Here is a 25760-nt window from a genome sequence, read left to right as displayed (position 1 = left end):
TCTTTATTCCCCAGGTCACATCTAGCCAAGAAAGAACTCAGCTAGTCCCAGTTCCAAAGGCAGCCTGACATTGAGGAACACCAGTAGTGGAATTACAAGAAGTAGAAAAGTGTAAGTCTCAGTTAAGGAATAAGAGGACACAGGCTTGGCCCCAAACTGCTCTCTTGAGGGAACAAGAGGGAACACAAAGACTAGAGGTTGTTTACAATCACTGTCTTTGCAGCACCACCAGTAAGAGCTCAGGAAAAGGAGCCAGAGCACACCAGGGGCATGTTTGGTACGAGGCACTCATTTGGGTCAAATGATATAAACAAATATGTATGTGTGTCAAAGTCATGACTCTGATTTAAGCATCATCTAGCTTTCACTTTATTCTGTGAAACTGGGCTCTTCTTGACTCCAGCCACTTACAGGAAAGAGGCTGCATGATGCCTAAAACTTCAGCCTTTCATTTTCTCTTCTGTATTTTAAGGTTCTCACAAACTGACAGGATGTTTCAACAAGCCAAATAGATGAGTTAACTTACTGCCACTTGTGTAACAAGGATTTCAAAAAGACCACTAGAGTGTGACAACATCCTGGAGCATTTGGTTTTGATCTTGGGCTAAGTTTGTGTGATGTGGTGCATTGGTCTGTGGTGGTAGGTGAACACCAAACCCCCTCATGCAGGTACAAACACTCTCAGCTGCTCCTTATCAGACAGGGATTTTTGAGAGCTCATTAACAGTCTGGTAAATAGTAACTTACCTTTAAACAAGAGTAGCTGCAGCCTGCCCTTTTTCAGAAGCTTCATTTCCCCAGCCTCTAATATTTCAGGCCAGCAGTACGATGTAATAAAAAGCAAAGTGGAGAAAAACAACCTTGTTTTGGATATGTAACTATTATTGTTTACTCATGACTTCATCAAAGCAGTGAAGAAAAGACAAAAATCTCAGAAGAGCTTCTTTCACACAGACTCTCACCATCCCTTTTTGCAGCAACTGTGCAGGCAAGGAAAATGTGTGACTCCATATTTATTTATTTTAGTTGTGCTCAGAGTTTTACAGGTAGCATCTTCCCTTTAGACCTTCTCAACAGAAATATAAAAAAGTTTGAAGCCATTTCCCCATTTCCACACTCATCTCCAAAAATCAACTGGGTGAAATGCAGAAACATCTTTTGTTAAGAGTGGTGAGTTTGGCTTAGCCCAGTATAGAGCTGTGCTTCCTGCTATGGCACAGACCTATTAGTTTGTAACTTAGAAAACCCAGTCCCAGAGTCCTGAAACTCCCACCTACTCAACAGGAAACAAATATCTTCTCTAGCAGTGACAGGGACATTCCTGGTAGCTGACACCGTGCAGGAGAAACACTTCCTGCAGCTTGAGTGAGCTGGACCTTCTGCAGAAACTGGGCACCCAATCTGTGTTCAGGGGATGGAGAGGAGGCAGGGAACAAACTCTTCAAGGCAGAACAGACTCTTCAAGTAAGTACTGCACGTCCTGGTGGACATGCCTGTCTTAGCAGACGGCTGTGGCATGAGGCACTTCGGTCATGGCTGTAGAGAACTGTCCCAGTTCCATCGACAGAATCACAGGTAAATGTGTTCTCTTTCCTGTGAGAAGTCCCTGAGTTGCAGATCTAAAGGATCTTCCCCCCAAACACACCTTGGTGTCACTAGACCACTGAAAGAAGGAGCTGAGCCAGGTCAGTAGCCTGCAGGGAAGCCCCCTTTCCGTGAGTCAGAGGCCGCAGCCCATCCGCGCTCCGTTCTGAGGATGGCCTGCACCACCGCGCCGCCGCTCACACGCGCTGTGTCGTGCTTCCTCTTCTTCAGCTGCTGCTCTATGCCCTGCAATGCACAACTGGGTGAGCACAGCACAGAGGGAAACTGCACCTGCTGCACCTCCCATAACCACCCAGGTTCGGAGCCTGTGTCACACAGGGCTAAATCTGCATGTTGTTCCTCCTCTTCCCTTTGCTTTCTGGGATGCCCTACTTTTGAAGAAGTGGAATTCAGAAGGTTTGATATTTGTGGTGCTCAGTGTGGGTTACCAATACTATTTTTGGTCACAGATATTCACACATTAACAGCCAGGACCGATGGATCCTGTTTGGCAGTGGTGGAAAACACAGGACTTGTAGTGCTGACATTTCTAACGTGAATTTATTTTCAAGTCTGTTGCCAGGTCCCTCTGGGCATCTCCCCTTGCTAGCTCTGGGCCAGACCTTCCAGACTCATTGTGAGGTTACACAACAGGACAAGAATTCCCTGAGACTGACTGGATTTAGACTGCTGGATGGTCTGGGCCCTGATGAGTTTTGCTGTTTTGCAAGTCCTTTGTGCCTAACATCACTGCAAGCAGATGCTCAGTTTCAGATACAAGTCACTCTTCAATGCACCGGCTTCACACCTGTGTGACTGAGACTAAAGGTACACTTTGAACAGCTTATTGTGACCCAGCACTAGACCAGTACCAGCTTTTCTACTGCTCACCTAGGAACATTTGGCCAAACCTGATGATTTTCCACAGTGCTTGCCTTCCCAGCACTAGGAACCCAGCCCATACAAGCTCATGTATGGCTCTAGTGAAACCAACCTCCTCTATTTGCTGCTCAAGCTCTGTGATATTGGGAAACAGCTGATCGTGAATTCTGGGCTCCTCCACTGCTTTCTTCACATCATAACCAAACCAGATGGAATTCATGATTGTCTGTGAGAAGCAAAAAGCCTTAATGTAAATTACTTGTCTTCAAAGAAGTCTGACCCTTAAAGCCACACAGACAGAGGTGCCTCAAGAATATTCACCAGAGGACACAAAAGGCATTTCTGGTTTACATGGCTTTCAGTAGTTCTTCTCTTGGCTGAGCAAAACACAGGTACATTGCAGCTTGGATATGCTTAGGAGGATTCCCACACAAAGGAACCATGAGTGACTAAAATTAACACAGCAGAAGGATCAGATCCCTAAGCTGTGGTGGATGGATTTATGCTGCTGTAACTAAGCACACAACAGTCACCTTAACAAACACACCTACAGCTTCCTGCTATTGTACAACCAGTTCCCTTAGGCCTGGCTTATCTTACAGACTGAACTGCAGGCTGGAGCTGCTGGGAAGTGAGAACACTCAGAGTCCAGGGTTTAGGAAGTTGCTTGTAGTGGTTTTTACAGACATCTCCTCTACCTCAGCCAAAAAGGCAGATCCAGCCTGCTGCTGCTGACACAGGGGACAGTCACTGCTGGATGGTTTGAGTGGCTGCCATGGGAGCTCACAGAGGCCCTGCCTGTCAGGCCTGACACTGTGCCTGAGCTGAGTTCTTATTTAGCTTCTCTGTGTGACTTTGATCCAAAGTTTGGGATGTTGAATAGGAACAACTATAAACTAGGTAAATAGGCTCATGGAGATCCAGAAAACAGAACTCAAAGCAAATCTGGTGCAAGTGGTAAGAGCAACTTTCCAGAGAAAACAGCACTAAAGGAGGCAATTTAATAACAGACCTTTTGTAGCCCTGGCAGGAGCTGATGTTGGAGGTCTGGCCCTCAGAATGCCAGGCAGGAGCCTCCTTTCCAAGCCCCTGGCCCCCAGCAGGGAGCCACAGCCATAATCCTGTCACAGGTGCAGATGGGGAGTTCCCCCAAATGCTGCATCTCCCATTTTACCTCGTGCTGTCCCCCATTTGCCCACACCATCACATACCAGTGCTGTTGCTGTAGTTATTTTCGTTCCTCCAGAAGCACCGACCACCATCCTCACCTTTTTCATTTTATCCACCAGAATGGAGGGGCACATAGAGGACATTGGCTGCTTACCTGTTGGGGACACAGATGCAACACAGAGGCTCAGCTTTCTACCTGCAGCTCAAAACTTCCAGCTCTTGCTCCATATCTAAACCCAGAGCCTCAGTATCCACCCTCCTGTCTCAGCTCCTGTCCTGCTCAGTCCTTGGGGATCCCACCACCCCCTGAACCCATCTCCTCTTGACTCCCAGACCTGTGTCCCATGGCACAGATGCTGCAGTGTGAGCATGCACAACGCAGCCAAGAGATTGAGCCAGGAAGGTACTTTATAGCTACCTGGAGCTATGAAATTTGCTGGAGAAGGAGGGATCCCAAATCCATTGATTATGTAAGGTGAGCTGAAGTCATCCATTTCATCATTAAATATGATTCCACTCACGTTGGATCGTACATCAGAGCCAAAGCTGGAGGAAACGAATTGTCAAAGTCAGGCCAAGACCACAGCAAATCTAGGAAGAGCTTCAGCTGAATTTACTGCAATGTGAAACCTGGGATTTGATTGGAGTAGCACTCTACTCCCTCCCATTGTAAAGGACTTTGTGTCACCCCTAGGGGGAAGGAATCAGTTAATACAGTGAGTACACAGCTACACACAGAGGAAAGGCAGCTCAGAGCCCTTCCTACAGCTCCCCTGAGAGGAGAACCAACACAGCACCTCAGTACAAATACTGCCCTTTCCAGGTGGGCAGTACTGCACTCCATTCAGAGGCAGCACAGCTCAAAGGCCAGCACACTTGGGAATGACTGGGGGCTTGCTTAGATGTGTCAAGCTGGACACATCTGTGGATAACAATAAGCTTCATGCCCTGGCTCCAGGCCACGTGTGCAAACACAGCTCTTTCTGACAGCACTCACAGCCAAACACTGCACTTCCAGGCCAGCTGTATTAGCTCAAATTCCTTCCAAAAGCCTGGGAAATCAGAACCAGCAGCAATAGCTCTGCTTATGAGAAGATCCAGATGCAGTGAATGTTGTGGTGGAGTTCAACATGACAGAGGACACATCTTGTCCTCTGACACAAGCACGAGGCCTCAGTGTTGAGCACTGACCTGCAAGCTCAGCAGAAGTTCCCATCACCAGCACTGCTGACCCCTACCCCGCCCCAGAGGTGACAGCTCAGTGGTGTTTGACACCAACCCCAGAACCAGCACTAGGAAGATGGCAAAGGCCTACAGGGAAGGAATGTCTGAGCTCATACTATTGGTTGATGGTGCTGGTGGCGGACACAGCACTGCCATCATCAGCCACAATGGAGATGTGGGATGTACCGGCATTGTCTCCAGTGTAATACACGGGCTCGTAGTAGTCAACCGGATGGGAGGTGTTGTCTGTGATTTTCCTCCGGAGACTATCCGCAAAGAACTCGGATGTCATGTTTCTGATTGCCTGTCAGAGAAATCCAGTGTAGTTACTCAGCAGATTGAGACACGTGGTTATGAGGCTGATATCCAATACTTCAGACCACAGAACAGTGGCAAATCCCAGCAGTGAGGCTACAGTTTTCCCCAGGAGCCTTCCTTCTTAGAAGATGGACATTGTACCAAAAGATGATTTTATGCTGTCATAGGAGCAGCTGTTACAGTCACCCCTTTGAGTTGAAGTTGATCAGCATCCATTATTGCAGTGCTATGGAAAGCTGCCTCCACTCTGCTGTGAGGCAAGCAGGGCTACACTTGCCTCAGGAACAAGAGGAATGGGATTGGATTGAGAGGACAAGGACAAGGCAAGGTCTGACCAGAGCTCTGTAAGTTGAAAATTTGTATTCATCAAGCTGGGCTGGGCTCAGAGTCTGCTGCTTTTGCAGGCACAGAAGTACAGCACAAAGAACAAAGTTGGGACAAGCAGTCTCACCCCTTCCCATCTGTTGCTCCATTTTACTACAGGCAGGACTCTGGTTAGAGAGCCACAAGTACGCTGGGAATATACTGAATAAGGCTTCAAACACTATAAAAACAGGCAGGGTTAGACCTAAATGTACTCCAGCTCTCCTGGTGAATTGAGGAGTTTGCTTTCCCTTACAGCAGGAAGGTTGCCTCCATTTATAGCCCTCACAACTCATCTGTGAACCACATGGGACATCACTTTTTGACTCAGAGCTGTTTCAGTGCCTGTCAACAAGTGGCACAGAGCATGCCTGACAAAGGTGGAGTCACCAAAAACTTTAAGCCATGTTCCAGTCAACTTTGGTGCTTCAGAAAGAAAAGGCTTTTTTTTTGCCAGGTACCTCTGTAATGTTGACAAATCTTGGGTCTCCCAGCAAGGTCCTCTTGGCGTAGGCAAAGCGAAAAGCCTCCACGATGCGGTGGTAGGTCAGACCTTTCTCCTCCACGGTTTTGATGCTGGCAGCAGAGAAATTATATCCTGGCAACATAGGACAAACAACTGTGAACACAAAGCACAGGGCCAATGGATTCCTAATGCACCCGTGTCAAATGCATAACCTTGAAGCCCAGTCTCTACAGAGATGCAGTCACTGGACTGTCCCAATCTCCACACAGAGAACTCAGGAGCTCTGGTAGTTTTGAGCACTGTGGGAGTCACCAGCAGAATTTGTACTTGCAGAGGTGTTTTCCAAAGAAGCCTCAAGTACATGTTAGGTTCCACCCATCCAAGTATCAGGGAAACTCCCCTATCAGGAAAATATTTTTCCTCTTGCACCTGTATTTCAGGCAGGAAGGCAACATCCCTGAGTTTACAGCAGAAGAGGAATGTTTCTGCATTTCCGATCTCTCCTGGGCTCTCAGACTCCTCACCTGCTGGAGGGCTATCAGAGAAGCTTTGCTCCCCCAAAAAAGGTGATGTCTTTGGGGCTGTCCCAGCTCGTGCTGCCTGTGGGGCACTGCTCTGTAGAACTCTCACCTTTCAGTATGTTGAAAATGAGAGCCAGAACTGGGCCACTTAGGGGGGCACTGGGTGTGTAGAGGGTGAAGTCCCCGAGTTTGATCTGTATGGGGTCCTCAATCACTGTGGCATTGTAGTCCCGCAAGTCTTCCAACGTGACAATTCCCCCTGGAAAGAGAAAGAAACTAGAGATGTGGGTTTATGTGACCTCTGGTGGGAAGAGGAGGTCATACTCCATCACCATGAATCACAGCAAGGATTGGAGGGAACATGAACAAACCCAAAAAGTACCAAGGTAAAGAAAGAAAGAAAGATGTGTGCCCATGAGATCTACTCCTTGATAGATCTATCTGAGGCTCAGATAGTCTAAGCACAAAGCTGGGCTGATTAACAGCAGCCAAAACTCCAGTGATCCATCTTTTTTTACAAAGGACACCAGCAGTGTCAGGCTACAAAATGTCCTTAAGAATTCTGTTTACAGGAGGAAGGTGCAGTTTTGGGTGCAGATGCTTTGTGGCACCCCACAGGTAGAATAATTTGAGTGTTCCATCACCTTTCCTATCTGAAGGGGGAAGGCAGTAAGTAATTATCCACCACAAATAAAGCCAGTAAATTACTCACAGGAAGTTCACCAAGCTAGCCAGTGCTGGCTGGTGAGGATAGGAAACTGCCACCATCTAGTGGTACCGAGAGATCAAACAGCTCAGAGTTCACAGGACCACCACGTATGTAACGTTTTAGGTACAAACTCGTTGGATTCAGGCTCTGTGAATAGCCTGTTCACAGCTTGGGAGGCTCTGTGGTACAGAAATACACAGGAAACGCTCTCCATTTCTGAGTTTTAAACACATCTGGTAAAGTGCTGCTTTTGGGTGTCCTGTTCCCACAGATCTGAGAGGCAGCATTTCAGGGCTCCCCTCTCCCAGGGCTTCTGCAAGTCGCCAGCTCCTCCCTGGGCTCTGAGCAGTGTGGTCCCTCCTGCTGCTTGGGACAGATGTCCTGGTTCTCACCTGCATTGTGGATGTCAGCAATGATCTGCTTTGCCAGGCTTCCTGTGTAAAAGGCATCTGCTCCTTCACTGGCTATAGTCTCATAGGTGTTGGCTAGTTTGGGCATCTTGATGGTTTCGCCCTCTTGCAGAATTTTCCCTCCTTTGCAGAACACTTCGCTAAGAGAAAGGAGATTGAGAAGATCAGGTTTGAGAGACAAGATCAAAACCCAGTGTATCTGTGGCAGCTGAACCAGCATGAGTGTTCATGCTAGATGCTTCTTGGAGAGAAGAGAAACAGCCTGAGCCATGGCCCAAGGGTCCTCATATCTTGGCACTGGGACATAAAATTGAGCAGTGTTTTCTGACCTGCAATTCCACGTGCTCAGTTTGCTCAATGGAGCCTGCAGCAGGGATTCTCACCACAGCTCCACTCTCCCTGCACACCCAAGGGGCCAACAAGTGCCTCAAGACACACAGGAGGGGCCACAGTCCTTGAACTCAGCAGTTCAGTTCAGAGCACAGTCTATTAAGCTATGAGATTCAAAGCTTCCATTAAATCCAGAAGTGTTTTGGTCCCTGTTTGTTAGATCACTTTAAGGTAGATGGTTTCCTCTCTAGCTCCCTCACGATGGGTCATGATTGTGCTGCTGTGGACCTGCCAGATGGAAGGGCAGGAGATAGGCCAGGGTGTACATTTCCAATTGGATAGGAAACAAACCTGCAGCTGGTAGAGATTTTAAGGAAATGAGAGAATTAAGCATGATCTCCAGCAGGGCTGGGCATAAACACTAAGGGTTTAACTGTAAAAAGTCAAAGTTAAAACCCTTCATGCTCAAAGTCTTTGTCAGAAGTGGATGGTCAGAGGCACTGCTTGAGGAAGGCTGATTGTAGAGTAAGGGATGATCCAAATTCCCACTGCCTGACAGCAGATGAGATGTTCAAGGAGACTCTGCAATTGCTCCAAATGTGAGATCAGCTTGGTGCACTTACAGCATGAGGAAAAGCTTCATTCCTTTTTCATTCATTCAAAACCCCAGCACATACTCTAATTCCACCTTTGCTCAGACAAGTGGACGTCAGGAGCAGAATTTCTCCCCCTTTAAAGGTCAGCACTGAACATTCCCCATGATTTAGCACCTTTAGGTGTCAGCACTGACACCAGCAGGCACAGTGAGTGTGGTTACTGCAGGGGATGCACACAGACACTGCAGTACACAAACACAGGGACTTTGCAGATTGGATGCAGCCACCCCAAATTTCTCTGCACAGAACAGCAACTGCTCTACCTACCACAGCAAGGGATTGCTTTCGATTGCCTCCTCTTTTGATTTGATGGCTGCAGCAAGGCCTTTCCCAACAGGGAATCCTTCTCTTGCCAGCTTGATACTGGGCAGAAACAGGTCTTTCCATGCCAGCTTGCCATGACGTTTGTGAGCCAGCTCATAGCCACGGATTTCTCCTGGAACAGCAATTGACAGTCCTCCTGGAGCAGAAAAGGAATGTATTAAGTCTTCCACAGCAAGAAAAGAAAATGGTTGATGGAGCAGGAGGTAGGGCAGGTGTCTCTGCCAGCCCTGATTTTAGACAAGACTTGTGTGTACTGTGATCAGCTCAGCTTGTGAGAATTAACAGAATTAACAAAATCATTTGGTCTGATATTTGTGCCTACATATTCTGAGCTGCTGAAACCCCTCTGTCCCCTTGCTCATAACTCCAGTTTTAGGGTCATTTCCCCTCAGCAGGCTCTGTACCAGAGCAAAGCTGCTCAGAACACAAGCTATCACTGTGAGAGGACACAGACTGTGACATACTTAAGCCAAAAACTTTGTTGCAGCATTATAACTACAACTGGAACAGATTGATTCCACATGGCACAGTGATGCTGCAGCTTGCTTCAATCCTGTCTTCACTGGCATCTCCTGGAAGTTCAACACACTGCTCAAACCCCCTCCAAGGTGCTGTTCTTTCTTGCTTAGAAGAGTCACCATGAAGAGAACTAGTTAGTATTTCTTTCTATTTCTTAGTAGAAAAAACTTTCCTGAAAGGAAACTTCTCTGAAGGCCCCAATCCATTAGTTGAAGCCACCACAACAATTTAGGGAGAACACCTGAACTGACAAAACCCAAGGTGATCCACAACAAGATTTATTCAAAGAGGTGGAAAAGAAAGATGGCACATGTGGAACAGGTTATACTCAGTGCTTTGCATTCACCTGATTTTTCATGAAGTGAAAAGCAGAAAGTGATGGGGTTCCTGACTAGTTCAAACGGCATTGCTTTTAGCTTCTTTGTCAGGTCAGAGTTTGAAAATTGTGACTACAGGTCAGAGGATATTTCTAGGTGAGAAATCCTGTAGGTAGGCAAGAACCTAACCATAAGAAATGTTCTTAATTTGCTGCCAGTAGCAGCAAATGCTGGAGCTACGTGTTCCCCCCAAAGCAGTGAAGCAGTCCTTGCCATACCTTTCAGAGAGAGCTGTGTGTTGTTCCCAAACATGTCCTCCGATGCTCTTTTTGGAGCCACCTCTCTTGCATTAATGATTTCCACTTTTCCTTTAATGACAGAGCAAGGAAGATGATGTTTAGCTCTGGACTCAGCACACAGGCATGGTCTCTGCTGAAGGACTCTGATCAACGTGAGCCAGTTTCTTGGCAATTTTTTTGAGGACATTCCCCCAGAGGCTGTGAGCATCAGTAGTTTACCTTCTCTTAGGTAGGATAGATCTCCTGCCTTAGATAAAGTTCTCCAACTGTTCCAGCTGTGTGTGGCCCTGTCCCTTACCTGTGCTGCTGTAGATGGTAAAGAAGAGGCCCCCTCCAATGCCCATGCTGTGAGCATTCATGAGTCCTACACAAAGCAGGGCTGCAATCGCAGCGTCCACCGCTGATCCTCCTTGCTTGAGGATGTCCCTGTGCAGGAGAAGGGAAGGTGACATGTGACAGTGTCTCAGCTCCCTGTGAGCAGTGCATGTCAGAGCAGCTATGACAGATTGTCTGAGGCACATTTGTCCACACCCAGTCTATGCGTTCCTCAGGAAAAGGAAGTTTTGAGCTTCTGTCACCAGAGAGAAGAGACCCTTAATGGTCAGTGTGCAGACCAGATCAGCCCTCATTAGAGACACATCCCAAACAGCTTGAAAACAGTGAGATGTGGCAGGGTACATGTGGGGACAGACATTCCACATACATTCATTACACTGTCATAAGAAATGACAGTTTTCTGAGGAGCCTTAAATCTGCAGCACTTGAGACTAGAACTGGAAGATAAATCAATATATATTTTTTTTAAGGAGCTAGAAAGAAAACTCTTGTTCTCACTGCTCATGGATCCAAGGAATCTTTGCCTGCTACATTGTCTGTGAACAGTAAAGCTGGTAAAACATGGGAAAAGCCTGGGGTTTATTAGGATCTCCACTTTCTACAGGGAGATTAGGGATTGATTATCCATGCTGGGCAACTGCAAGGATTGGCCCTGAACATTGGAGAAGCAACAGTTCTGTCTCATGCAAGAGCTGAAGAGAGTCAGAGTAATGAGTGGGTACCTTCCAACGATGGAGCACGGCCCCGCGTCGGTGGCCACGGCCGCTCTCCTGTAGGTGTGTGTGTCCCCTGAGCGCAGCCCAAAGAACAGCCCCAGGAACAGGATGAGCCCCAGTAGGGCTACAGTCACCACTGCCACCACCACACAGCGTGTCTTCATCTTCCTGTGGAAAGAGAAAGGATTGTCAGCCCTGCTGCCACCTCCTTTCATATCCTCAAACCAGCAACTACCACCTGGGTAAGGACCTGCCTTTCAGCAGGCAGGAAACATCACATACTGAACCACCTCCAGATGCATAGGTGAGAAGGGAAATCCAAGGAGCAGAACACAATTGCTTAGTCATGGCTGCTATCATCTTCAGGACAAAAAAATTTAAAAAAATTTTTAAAAAATTAACTTCATAAAATCTGCTTTTAAACACCATGTCTGTGGAGGAGTCTCTGTCTGGAAGGTTGCCAAGGACCAATGCAAAACACATCTAGGTCATTAGGAAGCAACCTTGGAAAAATCTACCTGGCACAGCCCAGTGTGAGCACCCATTCCTGCCTGGGGCCCTTGGCCAGAGCAGCTTCCCAACGAGCCAGGCACTTCCATGTGCTCAGGCCTCCATGTGTCCCAGTCCTGCACTCAGCTGCTCTCGGGCTGCACAGGGCTGCAGCTCATCTGAGAGTGAGCACAGAATGCCTGGGAGCTCTCCGGGTACACACGGGGATGAGTGCAGAGCTATGGAGTGGATGGAGTCACTGCCACCTTGGTGGGACAGGCAGTTCAGCAAATACAGCTTGAACAGCTCCTCTTTGACTCCTTTTCTATTACAAGACCATTCCAGCAAAATAGACCTAAATGTATGGTATTGCCTTCAGAGACCATCTTCCCCCTTTGTACTGCAGCTCTGGGTTTTTACCACAACTTCAGCACAATAGCCAAGATATCCTTTACCTTACCAAAGCATCTGCCATCCTCAGAGAGAAGCCAGTCCATGGAATTGTGGTGAAGAACAGATGCACAAACCCCACTGTGGATGCCCAGCAGTTCAAGGCAGAGTGAACTCCAAGAGCCAGAGCAGCACTCAGTGCCCTGCAGCAGCGCACAGACAGGATTGGGCAGCAGTGAGTGTGCCAGCACTGAGCTAACTAGAGGAAACAGGCCAGGCCAGCCAAACCAAAACTTTTCTCAGAGGGGGTGATTAGCAAGCAGGGCCCCCCCAGCCTCATGCCCTGGCTTAAACCAGGAGGTACACATTTGCTGTCCAAGCCCTGTAGCTGTGAGTCTCAGTCTAAGCACTAAAGATGCCCATCTCCATCTAGGTAAAGCAGCTGTAAATCTACTGTATGTGCTGCTCTGTAAACAAATGCCAACTGAGGGTAGTAAAAGTAAATGGATGAAACTTTCCAGGTTCTAGAATTTAATTTACACTCAACCACTTTGAAAAGAGACCAGTGGTGTGTTTGCAGAGCAATGACTGTGCAGGGAAACAGAGAAGCCATTATGTCCCCAACAATAGCTCACACACAGCCTCAGAGTTTAAAGACAGTTTTGTTTGTTGGCAGAGAGATTTCAGCTTCAGCACTGGCAGTCTCCTCCAGGCTTCACAAGAAATGCCATGGGATCTTTTATCTGTGCCCCAGCTCAGCAGAAGGTACTTTGTTTGGTCTGAAGGCTGCTCTGTGCTGGGCTGTCCTTCAAGCCCCATAGTGCCGAGTTAACCCGTGGGCTCCTGGCTGGGGCTCTGCAGCTCTTCTCCACAGCTGGTTGTCTCACTGCTGGGCCCCTGCAGAGGTTACTGCCTCGTCAGCCAAGTTACTCTGACAGCAGGACAGAAGGGCAAATTTCAGCCTCTGCTCTCACCTCCTCTCTGGAATGGGATCACACCTGTGAGCATCCTGTAGACTCAGAAGAGCTCCATGCTCTGTCCTGCTGCCTGCTGAGTGCACAGACCTTGGAAAGGGCATCCTTCATATGACTCAGGTACAGCTCTTGGCCTGCCAGGCATGAGGATAAGACGTGGGGATAAGACACGGGGCAGCAACACACACAGGCTGCCATGCAGAGATAGTGACCCTGTGCTGTACCAGCCTGTGCCTCTGCAGCTCAAGTGAATGCTCTTAATGAAGGTGTATCTGTGCAATCTGTCAGACTGATCCTGCTCAGCAAGCAGCAGATGTATGAGCTCGAGACCTGCAGCTTTCTCCTCTCCAGCAGTGAGCAAACCCAGCTGAGGATAATCCTCTCCACCTTTGCTGCCAGCTCAGCTCCCATAAGCTCCTTAGCCCGTCCCAGGCCTGACCCTAGAGGGAAGCACAGCCCTCATTGCCTTTCCAGCTGTGGCACAGCAGAGCCAAATGTGCATTTGGCTTGATGTGCAGAAATCAGAAACAATATCCACTGCTAACCCACCTCTCCATACTCCTTGTGCCCTGGGCAGGCACACTGCAGAAACAGCTGAGTTTTTGGAGCAATGGTTTGAACCTTGTCCCTAAGTCCCCATTATGATTTATTATTAGGGGTGGAGCAGCACCTGCAAGCCACTACCTGAGCAGGCTCCCCAGCTACTGTCTGCTGAGGCTGGCTTTAACCTCCACATCTCTGCCAAATCCAGCTGCTTGGAAGCTTGGCTTCAGTCACAGAGTGCTTTGGCAGCAGCAAAAGGTCTCCAGGAGAGAGTGGCTCTAAAGCAATTAAAAGCAATACAATTATTTCTCACTGTTATAAAGGTCCACCAGCCAGTCTTAGCCACAGAATTTAAAAAGTAGCTTGATTACCTTAATTTACATTAGGAGAGGGGGAGGACCAGCAAGCAGCAGAGTTATGCTTGTACAAGCAGCCCCATTGAGCTGTACTCAGATGTGTCACAACATGCACAACCTTATTTAAACATGACACGAGGTTTGAATTCAAAGTGCCCCAGTGCAACAGGGGGTTGCTAGTTAGTGTCAGGCAGGAGATGCAGGGTCTGACATCTCTGCCAAGAGGGTTGGGGCATTCTGTAGAGATGAGGAATCTCCCATGGTCAGGGAAAGTGCCAGGAGAATTGGAAGAGAAGTACCAGGCAGAAAGCAGTGGGGAGAGAAGAGTGGGATACCAGAGGATGACAAAGGACTGCAGGCATGATCAGGCACTGCTTTGTTCCCAAATGAAATAGTAAATGAAGCATCCACTGACAACCCCTAAAACTTTAACCCAACAGGCTTCTGCTTCAAACCCATCTTGCAACAGCTTCATGTCTCAGTGCCTGCTCCTGAGAGTTCCCTGTGCTCCCTCTCACAGCCCAGTAGCCACTACCAGGCCATTAGCTCTGAGATATCCACCCTAACTTTCCCAGGCAGCACAAGAAAAGCAAGGATAGTTTGGACATTTGGACTCTTGTCACAGGACACAGGCTATGCCTTCGTGTTACGTGACAAACACTGAAGTTCCATCAGGAGATAGTTAAATTGGAGCCTTACACAGTCTTCATCTCCACCAATGATAAGGGAGCTAAAGCAGAGGTTCAGCCCAGCCATGAAGAAGCCCAAAGAGGCTTCCAAATTCAGACTGCTCCCACCTGAAGCAGGAGGACAAAGCAGTCCCTGGAGAAACACAGCAACTCCATTCAACTCAGTTAAAAGCCCTCCTCACACACGGTGCTGGTTCCTGTCCAGCGGCCAGCACTCCCCTCTTGGTTAATCCCAGCATTGCAGACTCGTGTGGATACACATCAGTTTGCAGAAAGGCCTCAGTGGGGATCAGTGGTCCCTGCTTATTGCTGGGATAATCAACACTGGAAAGAACCAAGTGCTAAATGAATGAAGGGTGAATGAAGGGACTCAGGTGCTGCTCAAGGAGAGCTCTTGTGATCAGTTTGTGACTCCTCCACAGGCACAGGCTTTTCTCAAGCCTGTAGTGTTCTGCCCAAAGTAGATCAAACTCTGAGCTCACTGAGAAAGAGAATAATTTCCTCTTGATGCAACTTTTCCCTCAAAAATCCCTCATGTCTCCCTGCAGAAATTTTAGCATCAAATCCAACATTTTTTATTTTAAGATGCTTCAGCATAAAGTATGAAGTGAAAAAAAAAGGCAGAAAGGTGGAATAAATACAGAATTCCCCACTTCACATGGTTTTCACAGTGTTTCCTAGTTGAGAACCTCCTGGAAATCCACAACTGGCAAACTTAATCTCGAAACCACAAGTTATTCAAGTTTATAAACCCATTAAAAATATTATTGTTACGGTCACTCCCATTTTAAAGTCAAAATGCTTCATCAAAATAGCTCAGTTCTCCCAACTGTTGCAAAAGATGTTTTCAGGTGCTCTTTTGCCATCAAACTAGCAGTTGTTTATTAGACTTGAACTCATTCAGACTGGTTAGTCAGATCCTATCATTCTCTTTTGGCAAGCTTTCATCTGCTTACTAAAAAAGTCACATTTTCACACATTCTGTTGAATAAGAAATCCCTCACAGCACTTTCAGGTTGAGGGGAATGGCTCAATGAAGGTAATTCCTGTTTCCCCCTTACCTCTTCAGAGTATTTTCAAGTTGGTCCTGTCCTTTTGCACAGACCTGTGTGTACTGACCTCCTCTGAGTGTCCTTTTTCAGGAAGTGAACTCTTTTCTAGGGGAAAAACATCCTTGTAGCAGTAACCATGTACCTGCCCTTAAAAGCTCTCCAAAACTTGTATTTGGTATTTGTACAGCTCTGCTCACAGAGGTGAGCCCATTGAGACTCATTACGCTTGAATTCACAGTACCAGAGGAATGCAGAAGTAATTATTGACTAGGTGAAGAGTCAAGAACTCACACCTCTTAAAACACATATTTTAGGATCCACAAGGTTGTTTATCAACAGCAGAATCATTCTGTGTTCCTGGATTTGGTTACTACATGGTACAAATATTTTTTACTCACCTCATTGCTAGCTCTGAAGTTCTGATTAGCGACTGAACAAATACAATGGACTCAAATTGCACCAGGGAAGGTTGAGTGGATTTTAGGAAAAATTTCTTTATTGGAATGGTGGTCTGGCTGCTCCAGAAAGCTGTGGAGTAACCACCTCTGGAGGCATCTAAAGGACACATAGATATGGCACTTGGGGACACTGTTTAGTGCTAGGTTAATGGTTGGACTCAGTGATCTTAAAGGTCTTTTCCAACCTCAATTGTTCTGTGATTCTAAATACATGGTGTCTCCACATGGTCAGGTACCCTCACACCACTCTTGCCTAAACCCTTGTGCTCACAGATGGACTGGATTTTGTGTCTGTCTCCTCAGCTTAAACCCAGACCCTGCCAGAATCAGCTGTGACGACACTTGGTGGGAATAACCTACCTGCCAAGCATGGGCAGCTGCTGGCAGTGCCAGGGCACCTGAGCAGCTCCCACACCTGCCCTCACCACCTTAAACTGGCACCAGGTTCACATCACATTAACACCCCAGCTACAATGAGAAGATGTAATGCCTGTTCTGCCTGGCCTGGCAGAACCTCTGGCAGGCAGGATGGAGGGGATGAAGAAACCTGTCCTCCATCATTAAACCTCACTGAGGATTTTAAGCAATCATCCTCCACGTCTGCTTGTGCCAAGTCAGGCAGCACAGTTGCAGCTCCAAGGTTGCAGCTCACCTGCTGTTGAAGTGCAGCACAAAACCCAGCAGAACCCAGACTAAGGTAAGGAGCTGTACAAACTGTCCTTGGACTCTATGGACTCAGCTACTAAAGCTTAGGCCACTGTTCCTGTCCTTGGTTTGCCAGAAATCCCAGACCCTCCTGTGAACATGAGCTCAGTGCCCACCCAGAAATGCTGAATGCCCATCCAGAATGTAACACAAACAAATCACAGCTTGCCTTAAGCTTGGGCACAGTGCAGATCCAAGCCCACACATCTTAAGCCTGACTTAAGAGTGCCTTGCAGAAGGCACTCTGCAAACACAGGATGAAGCAAAGTCTGCCTGGATGCCAGTCAGCACCGTTAGTCAGCACTGTCTCTGGACTCTGGCATCAGTCAAGAGGTTAATGCTTCAACCCCAAACCAGCCCAGTCCCTCTGCCCCCCACTCCAACCTTTGACACTCCAGATCTCCACTTGCTGCAGTAGCTGTACTACACTGACTCATTAACAAATTCTGGGCTACTTCCAAGATTAAAAGCTTTAGGGTGGTATTTTCTCTGCCTAAAAATACATCTTCTTTCCTATAATAGCCACAAAATGGAGTCTGTGAGAGAGACACCAATGGAGCTCTGTTTAACCTTCACATATGGAAAAATCAGTACTATAAAACATGAGCATTTCAGTCCTGAGATATTTGGAAGGAATGTAGCCTGTGCCCATCTTTCAAAGATGGCTTTCAAATACCCCTTTCAAGACACTGTATGAAGAGCACAGGCTCCTCCAGCTATATTGCTATTGTCCAACAGGTCTTGAGCAAAAAGTGGAAACTTTCTGGGAAGTACATACTGGCACAGAAAATACTCTGCATTTGATGTATCTGTTGTTTTTCCTACCAGCCAGTCTGAACTACACATTCAGAATCCAGGCCACATTCAGCTGTTAACACACACCCCTCACATTAATTGATGTGAGACTCACGATGCTCCACAGAAAAGATTGTGACAGGAGCACACAGCTATCCTCTGAAAAAGCAGACAGTATAGAAAGGTATCCGGTCTCTGCCCCAAACAAATCAACCTGCACTTTCAGCCTGTCACACCTTTAATATTAACAGGGGAATTTAAGATGAAGTCTACTGAGCAGAAGCCTTTTCTTAATTTACTGACCCTGTAGGTGTGACGGGACCAGGTTTTATTCTTAATATTTTCATGGTTGTAAAGTTGCTACATCCCTGAAGTGGGTCTAGGTCAGGGTCAGAAGAGAGTCTCCCTGTCACATTTTTTTCAGAGGGTGCAAGGTGACATGGAAAGGCTGTAAGAAAGCCCAGTTCTAAATCATATTTATCCCACTGCAGTATTTCACCCCACTGCTGAAAGGCAGGGTTTATATCAGTGAGCCAACAAAACTAAGCAATTCTGTCCTTCAAGGATAATGCAGTGCCATGTTCTTACCAACACAGAGCTGGAACAAGTTGGATGCTCCTCAGTAAGTTACTCTTTCACCTATGCACAAGGAGAGTTGAAGGTGGTGTCAAATTAATGAAACCTGAAGTCAGTGCCTGCAGTTCCAAAGGGTTTAACACTGATGTGTACAGGTTGTGCTATGCACAGCTAACTTATTTCAGCTGTATAATATATATTTGGTATATATATATATATATATACATATATACAAATATATATATATTTATGTATAAATATATTTGGCAACTATCAAGTATCTCCGTCAAGGCACTAATATAATAGAGAGCCCTGTTATAACTCAGTCTTACATGTTTCAAGCTGAAAAGCCACACCTCAAGCAGTAATGCCATGTTTAATGCAGGTGCATTGCTGACTTACTCTTCTCAGCCCATTACAGATAAAGAAAAAATAAAATCTCATGAAGGACTCGCCACCTCCCTCCATCTGTGATGTTCATGGCATGGTCTTTAACACTCCCCCAAAATGAGCATGTGCTATTACATAGAAACTTGAGCAACACAGGAGTGCATCTTTCAGCACATGAATCAATGCCTTCATAGCTCTTGTCATGGAACTTGCAGATACTGAAAAGCATCAGGCAACCTGAGGCACTTCTGGGGAGTTTTTCTTTTTGTTTCTTCCCCCCACCCTCGTTGATTTTTCCTGTAGGAGTTTCATGAAGCAGCCCCAGCAATGACTCACAGAGCACAGACCACATCTACTGTTCAGACTCCTCCTTTTTATGGCAGAACAAGCAACCCAAGGTCCCCATTTCCCAATGTTTTAACATCCTGATACATTATTGGAATAGATGCTGTTACAAGATTTTGTAGCTTAGGTTTACCTCTTGTTGCAGGTTAGCTGTTTCTCCCATGAGGAAGTCTTTCCCCTCTAACACAGCAGTGTTGCAATCCACTATTTTTTGTTTTATTTATTATTTATTAATTTTATTTATTATTATTTATTTTTTTATTATTTTATTTTATTACCTGAACATGAGCATCAAAAATAGCATCTCAAGTGCCCACTAACACAGAGCTGGAATTAATCATGTGAGGCTTCTTCCTACTAAATAATAGTTCCCTTTTTGACCCTGTGCTCTACTCTTCCATGATGAAGACAACCAGTGGAAGCTAAGTACCGGCTGTATGGGTAACAGACAATTCTAATTTAGGCTAAGCATGACCTAAAAAACAGTGATGTAAAAAAGAGATCACTGCTGGAGAAGTCACCAAGGGAGACTCTTAGAGAAAAGGTACTTTGAGAATGGAAAAGATGCCTAGTGTGCAAGAGGTTGAGTTGACTCAGAGCAGGGCACAAAAGTTGCCTTAGAGAGCTGAAAACAAACAAGCGGCTGTTTGTCCACAGCCAAAGCACCTCCTTCCCCTGCAGTGAGAGTTGCTTTCACCGTAACTCACCTGCTGAAATGGAGCCACCCACTAACCCCAGATGCTTTCATTTTATGGATCTGTTTTCCCGTAATCACCCACAGGTACACACTTTTCCCTGGGACAAAGGTAAGCAAGTGGAAGATAACTGGTAAACAGGGAGGTTAATTAACCCTTTCTTCCCAGCCACATTGGTTAACCAGTAAACAATATCCTTCTAACCCCAGAGGCAGCTGCAGCAGCATTGCTGTGACAGAGCTGTGTGAACTACCGCATCTCCTCGGTGCTTGGAGGTTGTTGTTTGCTGTTGCAGAAGAAACCCTTTTGCTCCTCCCTTCCAGAGAAGAGTGGCTATCCTCTGTCCAAGTTCTGCCTTCTTTTATCATTTTTCCTCAATTTTATCTCTCTGCTATCTCAACTCAATCTTACTCGTTAATTTTATGTCAAGCTCTGCAGTTTCCAAAACCTCCATCAATCTGTACCATCTATCTACCAGCTTTATAAAGCCCTTTAATCTTTGCAAAGCCTTTCTACCAGGCCACCAAAGGGACTGTTCTTGCAGCTGCCAGAAGTGCCTTTCCTCCAGCAGCACAGTCCCACACAGCCTCCCCTCAACCTCACCATGCCCCAGTAAAAGGAGGCAGAGGACACGGGGAAAGAAGAAAACCTAAACTGGTGAAGGGAAAACCAGAGAAAGTGGGAATGAAGTAGGACAAAATAAATGAATGAATAAAGATAGGAGGATAAAAAAGGAGAAAGAACAGGAAAAGGGGAAACTGAAGGGCAAAAATGAATGATACCCTCCCTCTCAAGGCTAGAGGTTTTCCCCAGCCCCGCCTGACTGCTGCACTTGGACCTGCATATACAGATTGAAGCTCTCAGATCACAGATGAAGTTTGGACTTTCTTGGTGCTCTGCAGAAGGGTTTATGTAATTTTTATGTAAGGTTTATGTAATGTTATACTTGCCACAGCAGATAACTGTATTTTATAGACTGTAGAGCATCTGGATGCATGGGTGAAGTCACCAAAAACCATGGATTCTAGTTACAATAGATAAACTCAAGACTGCATTCACCGAAGAGGTTTCACAGACTTCAGCTGAAGTTGGAAAAGAGGTGTTTCCAACTGAAAAAAATTTGTAGCTATGTGCTTAAATTCACCTGTTTTTACTAAACCAAGACTCTACAGATAGGTGAATACCTTAATGACCATAGAGCTGGTTTGAATGGCTTTGCTCCTCCTGATCTTAATCGTGTTTGCTGTGGACACCTGGATCAGGAAACAGAGCCCAGGACTGGGACCTTGAGAGAAAAAGCCCTGGAGAGCCCAGCTCTGACATGTTAGGGGGGATTCAGCCAAGAGCAGGAGCAGGTCTTTGTTTTCTAAGCACACATAGGAGAGTGCAATTCTTTTTGTTCTGCTAGTGAGCACAGAGTCTCCCAGTTCTGTTCCTTCATGTGTCTAAATATTAATTTTCCTGGGCAGAATCTGCTCATTTTCATACTGATACAGTTGCCCTAGATAGTTTTTTGCAGCAGATATTTATTTTTTTTTTAAAGAATGAAATGTGGACTGCTTGATTTATTTCAGAATATTTCCTTCTCCTTCACAGGCCAGTTTCCACATACATGAATGATCCCCTGACCTGTGCTCTGCCTGCTCTGCATCAAGAGCTCTGTTCTCTCCCACAGCACTGCCCTTCCACCCTGCTTCTGGATCACACCCTCAGCATCATCCCATTGTCCCTGCAGCTTTTCTGGTTTGCACCTGCCTCCTGGCCTTTCCCCTAGGTACCAGGTAAGAAACCTGCCAGTGCTTGACCTCCCACACCAACAGGGCTTACATTTTCCAGGTTACCACCTGGAAGCACAAAATGACATGGAAAGAAGAGGTACCCAAGATCTATGGATTTCAGCCTACTTCTTAGACTCTGATTCCTCTTGATTCCTCTGATGAGCACCACCTGCCAGAGGGACATTGACTGAAGTAAGAATTTCTCATCTTTAGGACCCCATGAAATCTGCCTTCCCATGTTTGTGTAGCTCTGAACTCTCTGGTTGTTTTGGGAGCCTTTGCTGTGTCAGCTTGCCAAAACAGCACTTCTCTTATAAGCAATTCCTGTCACTTATACTTTCTGCAAAACCAGGGTCAAATTGACACTCAGGCAATGAACCTGCACCAGCCTTTCCCTAGACCTTTACAACCCAAAAAGTAGCAGAGACCAGCATCAGTTTGGGTGGTAGATGGTACCTTCAAAGGGTTGGATGGGCCCTGCAGGGGTGAAATGCCTTCCCCAGTGATGGGATTGAGATCCCAGCTCACTGGATTCCAGCTCCTTGCCCTGATCTCAGCCTGTCAGAAACCCCAATCCTTGAAGCCATCAGTCTGTGTGCTGCTGACCCTACCAAGCCACAGCAGCTCCCCTAAAGGGCGGCTCAGCAGCAGTTCAGGCTGCCTGGACAGAGACCCTGCTGCCTTTGCTAATGGAGGCAATCCAAAGGCAACCCGGTAGATCAAGTCCTGTCAATCCTTGCAAGAGAGAAACACTTCCTCTTCAAACCTGAGCCTCAAGGCTTGTGAAACAAAGGTACCCTTTAATAAAATAGGATTAATGAGCTGGAAAGGTACACAGTAAAGGGAAAGAAACAACTCCTCTATTTCACACCCCAATCCAACCAAATATTGAGATGGTAAGATAAAATCACGCTGTTTACTCACTACTTTAAAAGCTCTGTTCTCCCTGGATGCAGTCACCTTCAGCCAGTGACACCAAAAGAAGGCACTTCTGCCTTGTGCTCTTGCCCCTTATTCCTCAAGAGTTCCCAGAACGAGGGACTCCAAAAACAAGACCGGTCACACAGAGCTGAGTGGGAGCAAGGCTTCATATATGGGAGTGGTCAGAAGGGGAGGGTGATGTAATGAAGCCCTATCTTTGACCAGTGAAGGCATGCCACCCTTCCCCCTCCCTGTCCCTGAAGAATTGCTGGCTCACAGGGCAAGATGAGAACAGAGTGGTCCAGCACTTTCCGTGCCGTACTTTCTCACGGTAAAGGGAACAGCGTAGAGGGTGGGGAACAAGCAAAGATCAGAGTAGGATGGAGACAATACTTTAATGTTAGGTAGTCCCAGGAGTGAATCTTGTACTGGCAGAGTTGTTTCTTTTCTTCATGCATCAAACAATTCTCTGCCAAGTTGCTGGTTTCCCCTGGCACAAGTCCTGACAGGGAGGACACTCTCTGCACTAGAGCACTGGTGACCCCATACCCATCCTGACAGAGAAAATCCCATTCCTGCACTCTTCCAGTTGGCTGATGTGGGAACACTGCCCAGCTCCATGGCTTTAGGGGCTGAGAGCTATGTAGAGCAGAAGAAATGTTCGTCCCATAAATGGTGGTGTCTAGGACACTGGTCTGGGAAGCTCTTGAGAGGCACATCCTGCCCTTCTCCATCAGAGGAAATCTTGAACCCTGTGAATGGAGAGGAAATCTCTCAAGGATGTACCACTGCTGTCCAAAGGGAAAAGAATTAATTTTTGACTTCCTTCATTTCAGTTTTGTTGATTGTTCATTGAAGGGTTTGTTTGACCATGAAAAGCCACATCAGGCGTTAGGACAAGGTTTGCCTAATTCAAAGGTTATGAACAATCAGTTGGGTACCTCTGTGATTGCTGTATAAACTGAGAGTCCAGGTCTAATAAAAGGTTTCTGTGTGCTCTCAGATGAGGCAATTGGGAAAGGCAGGAGCCAGTCCAGGCTTTCACAAACAGAATTACTGTCCTCTACCAGGAACTGCACCAAGATCCACAGGATCATGCAACAGCAGCCAAACAAATACCACCAGCTCTGAGAACCAAAACCTTATACTGATAGGAACCTCCATGGGTAATTCTCAGATTTGGGTGGGGAAGGGAGATGTGTGAATGACTCTTGCAAGAAGGACTGCTTGTGCAATGCATAGTGAACTGGAGAACAACAGTGCCTTTAGCCCTTCACAGGTTATTTTTTCAGCCAGAGATGTTCCCTGTCCACACAACACAGTGACATCTCAAGTAAAGGAGCTATCCCTGTGCACTGTAAGGAGCATTCCTGTGCACATCACAGTCTGAGTGTCGCTTACCCTGAGGAATGGGTCTGCTTTGATACTGTCAAGGAGAGCAGATACACAACTGAGAACCCCTTTTAACTGCCAGGAATGCTGCCTAAGGGACTTTTTCAGATACAGGACAAACTATCTCTCTCTTACAGATGTAAGATTTGCTCTACTATATTTGCACTCTCCTGCAAATTACAGAATCTCAATAAACTATTCCCTCTTGCTCTTTTGTTTTGGGGGGTGGTGGTGGTTTTGGAGCTATTGGGAATGAAACAGAAACAATTAACATTGAGTTCTTCTGTTATCCAAACAAGAATCTGCACCCAACAGGTATTTTTCAGTACAACTACAGCAGACCCTATCCATCCTAAGGAAAGCTCCCCACTTGTTCATGGTGCAACATGTTTTTTATAGGATTGTTTGGAGACAACCCAAACACGCTGGGTGGGTGACAGAGTAAACTCTAACCAAATTGTAAGCACAAAGAGGAAGAACAGAGTCATAACAGGTACCTTCCCCTATTTCTCCACTCCTACTCAGGGTAAGAGACAGACACACAGCTTCACACAGGGGAGACTGTGTGAAGCTGCCTACCAAATATGAGCCTCCAGTACTTTCTGCATCTACAGGAGGATCTCCAAACTCCATAACCTGTCCAGACTGCTGGATTCTTGTCATCATCACCACAAAAAAAATTCACTACTTAACAGCATTTTAAAGCTACTACCAGGGCCAGGGAGCCTTGTAGGCCTACATGATAAAAGTATTCATATCCCCACTTGAGAGACAGGGCTTCAGAGCAGGTCAGTGCCTGGGCTGGAATAAGGAATCTTCCTTTCAGATTCCTTATCCATGTTCCTAGACATCACCTTTCTTCCCTGTCACATGCCTGAAATCCAGAGGCAGCTGGAAGTGCCAAGTGCAGAGGCTGACACTGATCACTGCACTGTGCCTAGAGCTCCATGGGATGTTGTGTTCAGTGTTCCTCACGGCTTTGGTGTCTCCTCCACTGTAACAGGAAATTAATAAAACGTGAAGGTAGCACCCTCCATCTCCTTGTGAAAAAAGACAGCAGATTAGACTGCAGAAGAGGAGCTGGGAGGAAGTTAAAAGTGTTTGGCACTTAATAGAAAACTTGCAGATTATTACAGAAAGTTGTTGGGTAACTAATCACTATTAAAGTCTAACCTAAGCAAGAGGGCCCTAAAACCAGAGCACAGACTTTCCCAGCAAGAGCCAAGGTCCACTTTCCATTCTGCTTAAGAATCAATGGGACTTGGAGATGGGAGGTTCAGAAGTTATTCCTGGACATGAATGAACACTGACCCATGGAGATCTGTGCGTGCAGCCCACCCAAACTCTGCCTCGTGAGAGTTGTGCTTCTCAGGAAGCCCCACAACTTCTTGTTCCTTTCTCAGCAGTTTCTGTTGAAGGATCAGCTCTACTGGTCTCAGAGCAACAAATGAAATCTCTCAGCATAAAATTCAGCACGTCCTGGTAAGGCAGAATCTGTCCTGGGTTACCTTAGTATGGCAAGATGGGACCACATGGCAGGGTCAGGGCAGCAGCCTCTCAGAGAGGGACGGGGCACAGCAGCATTGCAGCCATCCCCAAATCTGTTATCCCTGCTTATCAAGCTGCTTACCCAGCCCTGGGGCTGCCTTCTGCCAGCACTGCAGGGCCACAGCTCCCAGAGTGGTGGGAATCAACCCAGCAAAGAGCCACTGATGGCTGTTAGGTGCTGTGAGGGAAGAAATCCCAGAGTCCCTGAGCAGGCTGTGGATGAAGCTCTAATTTGCACTGAGTGGGCAGGGGCTGTGCACATTCTGGCTACACTACTGCTAGGTTCAGAGGGCAAACCTATCTCAGGGATGAACACCCAGAAGCAAGAGTTTCATGGACCTTTACACAGGGACCCCTTTCCCAGCTGTCGGGCAGGTGAGGAGGGTGCTCAGCAGCCATACAAATAGCACTACACAGGAAAGGTGCACACCATGCAAGACTCCTCACGCCCTAAATGACAATCTGGATGTACAACTCTTTCATTGCAGTGGTTCTCAGCACTTCATACTCTCTGGGTTTG

At 46.7% G+C, this 25760-nt stretch overlaps 1 protein-coding gene across 6 annotated transcripts in view; it reads right to left on the bottom strand.

Annotated features, from left to right (window-relative positions):
• Positions 1 to 998: 998 nt before the first annotated feature.
• Positions 999 to 25760, bottom strand: part of GGT1 (gamma-glutamyltransferase 1) — a 29629-nt gene continuing 4867 nt past the window's right edge. For 4 of the 6 annotated variants that reach the window (XM_088064932.1, XM_088064937.1, XM_088064933.1 and 1 more), the window contains exons 2-13: positions 11151 to 11312; positions 10391 to 10518; positions 10072 to 10161; positions 8901 to 9093; positions 7630 to 7787; positions 6638 to 6787; positions 6003 to 6139; positions 4977 to 5164; positions 4055 to 4182; positions 3678 to 3790; positions 2579 to 2692; positions 999 to 1830 (exon numbers count right to left, since the gene is read on the bottom strand). In XM_088064932.1, the coding sequence (XP_087921058.1) occupies positions 1687 to 1830; positions 2579 to 2692; positions 3678 to 3790; positions 4055 to 4182; positions 4977 to 5164; positions 6003 to 6139; positions 6638 to 6787; positions 7630 to 7787; positions 8901 to 9093; positions 10072 to 10161; positions 10391 to 10518; positions 11151 to 11308 (1701 nt within the window). In that variant the 5' untranslated portion in view covers positions 11309 to 11312 and the 3' untranslated portion in view covers positions 999 to 1686. Of the gene's footprint in view, positions 1831 to 2578; positions 2693 to 3677; positions 3791 to 4054; positions 4183 to 4976; positions 5165 to 6002; positions 6140 to 6637; positions 6788 to 7629; positions 7788 to 8900; positions 9094 to 10071; positions 10162 to 10390; positions 10519 to 11150; positions 11313 to 15646; positions 15756 to 22303; positions 22441 to 25760 lie in introns of those variants that run through there. The other 2 variants (XM_014253727.2, XM_088064936.1) reach the window with 2 other exon arrangements.

Source organism: Pseudopodoces humilis, chromosome 20 (assembly GCF_049639895.1).
Source record: "Pseudopodoces humilis isolate 2021_Gansu_Grassland_sample_001 chromosome 20, ASM4963989v1, whole genome shotgun sequence".
Taxonomy (NCBI): Eukaryota; Metazoa; Chordata; class Aves; order Passeriformes; family Paridae; genus Pseudopodoces; species Pseudopodoces humilis.
Note: the sequence above shows the minus strand (reverse complement) of the source record. Positions and strands in the feature narration are given on the sequence as shown.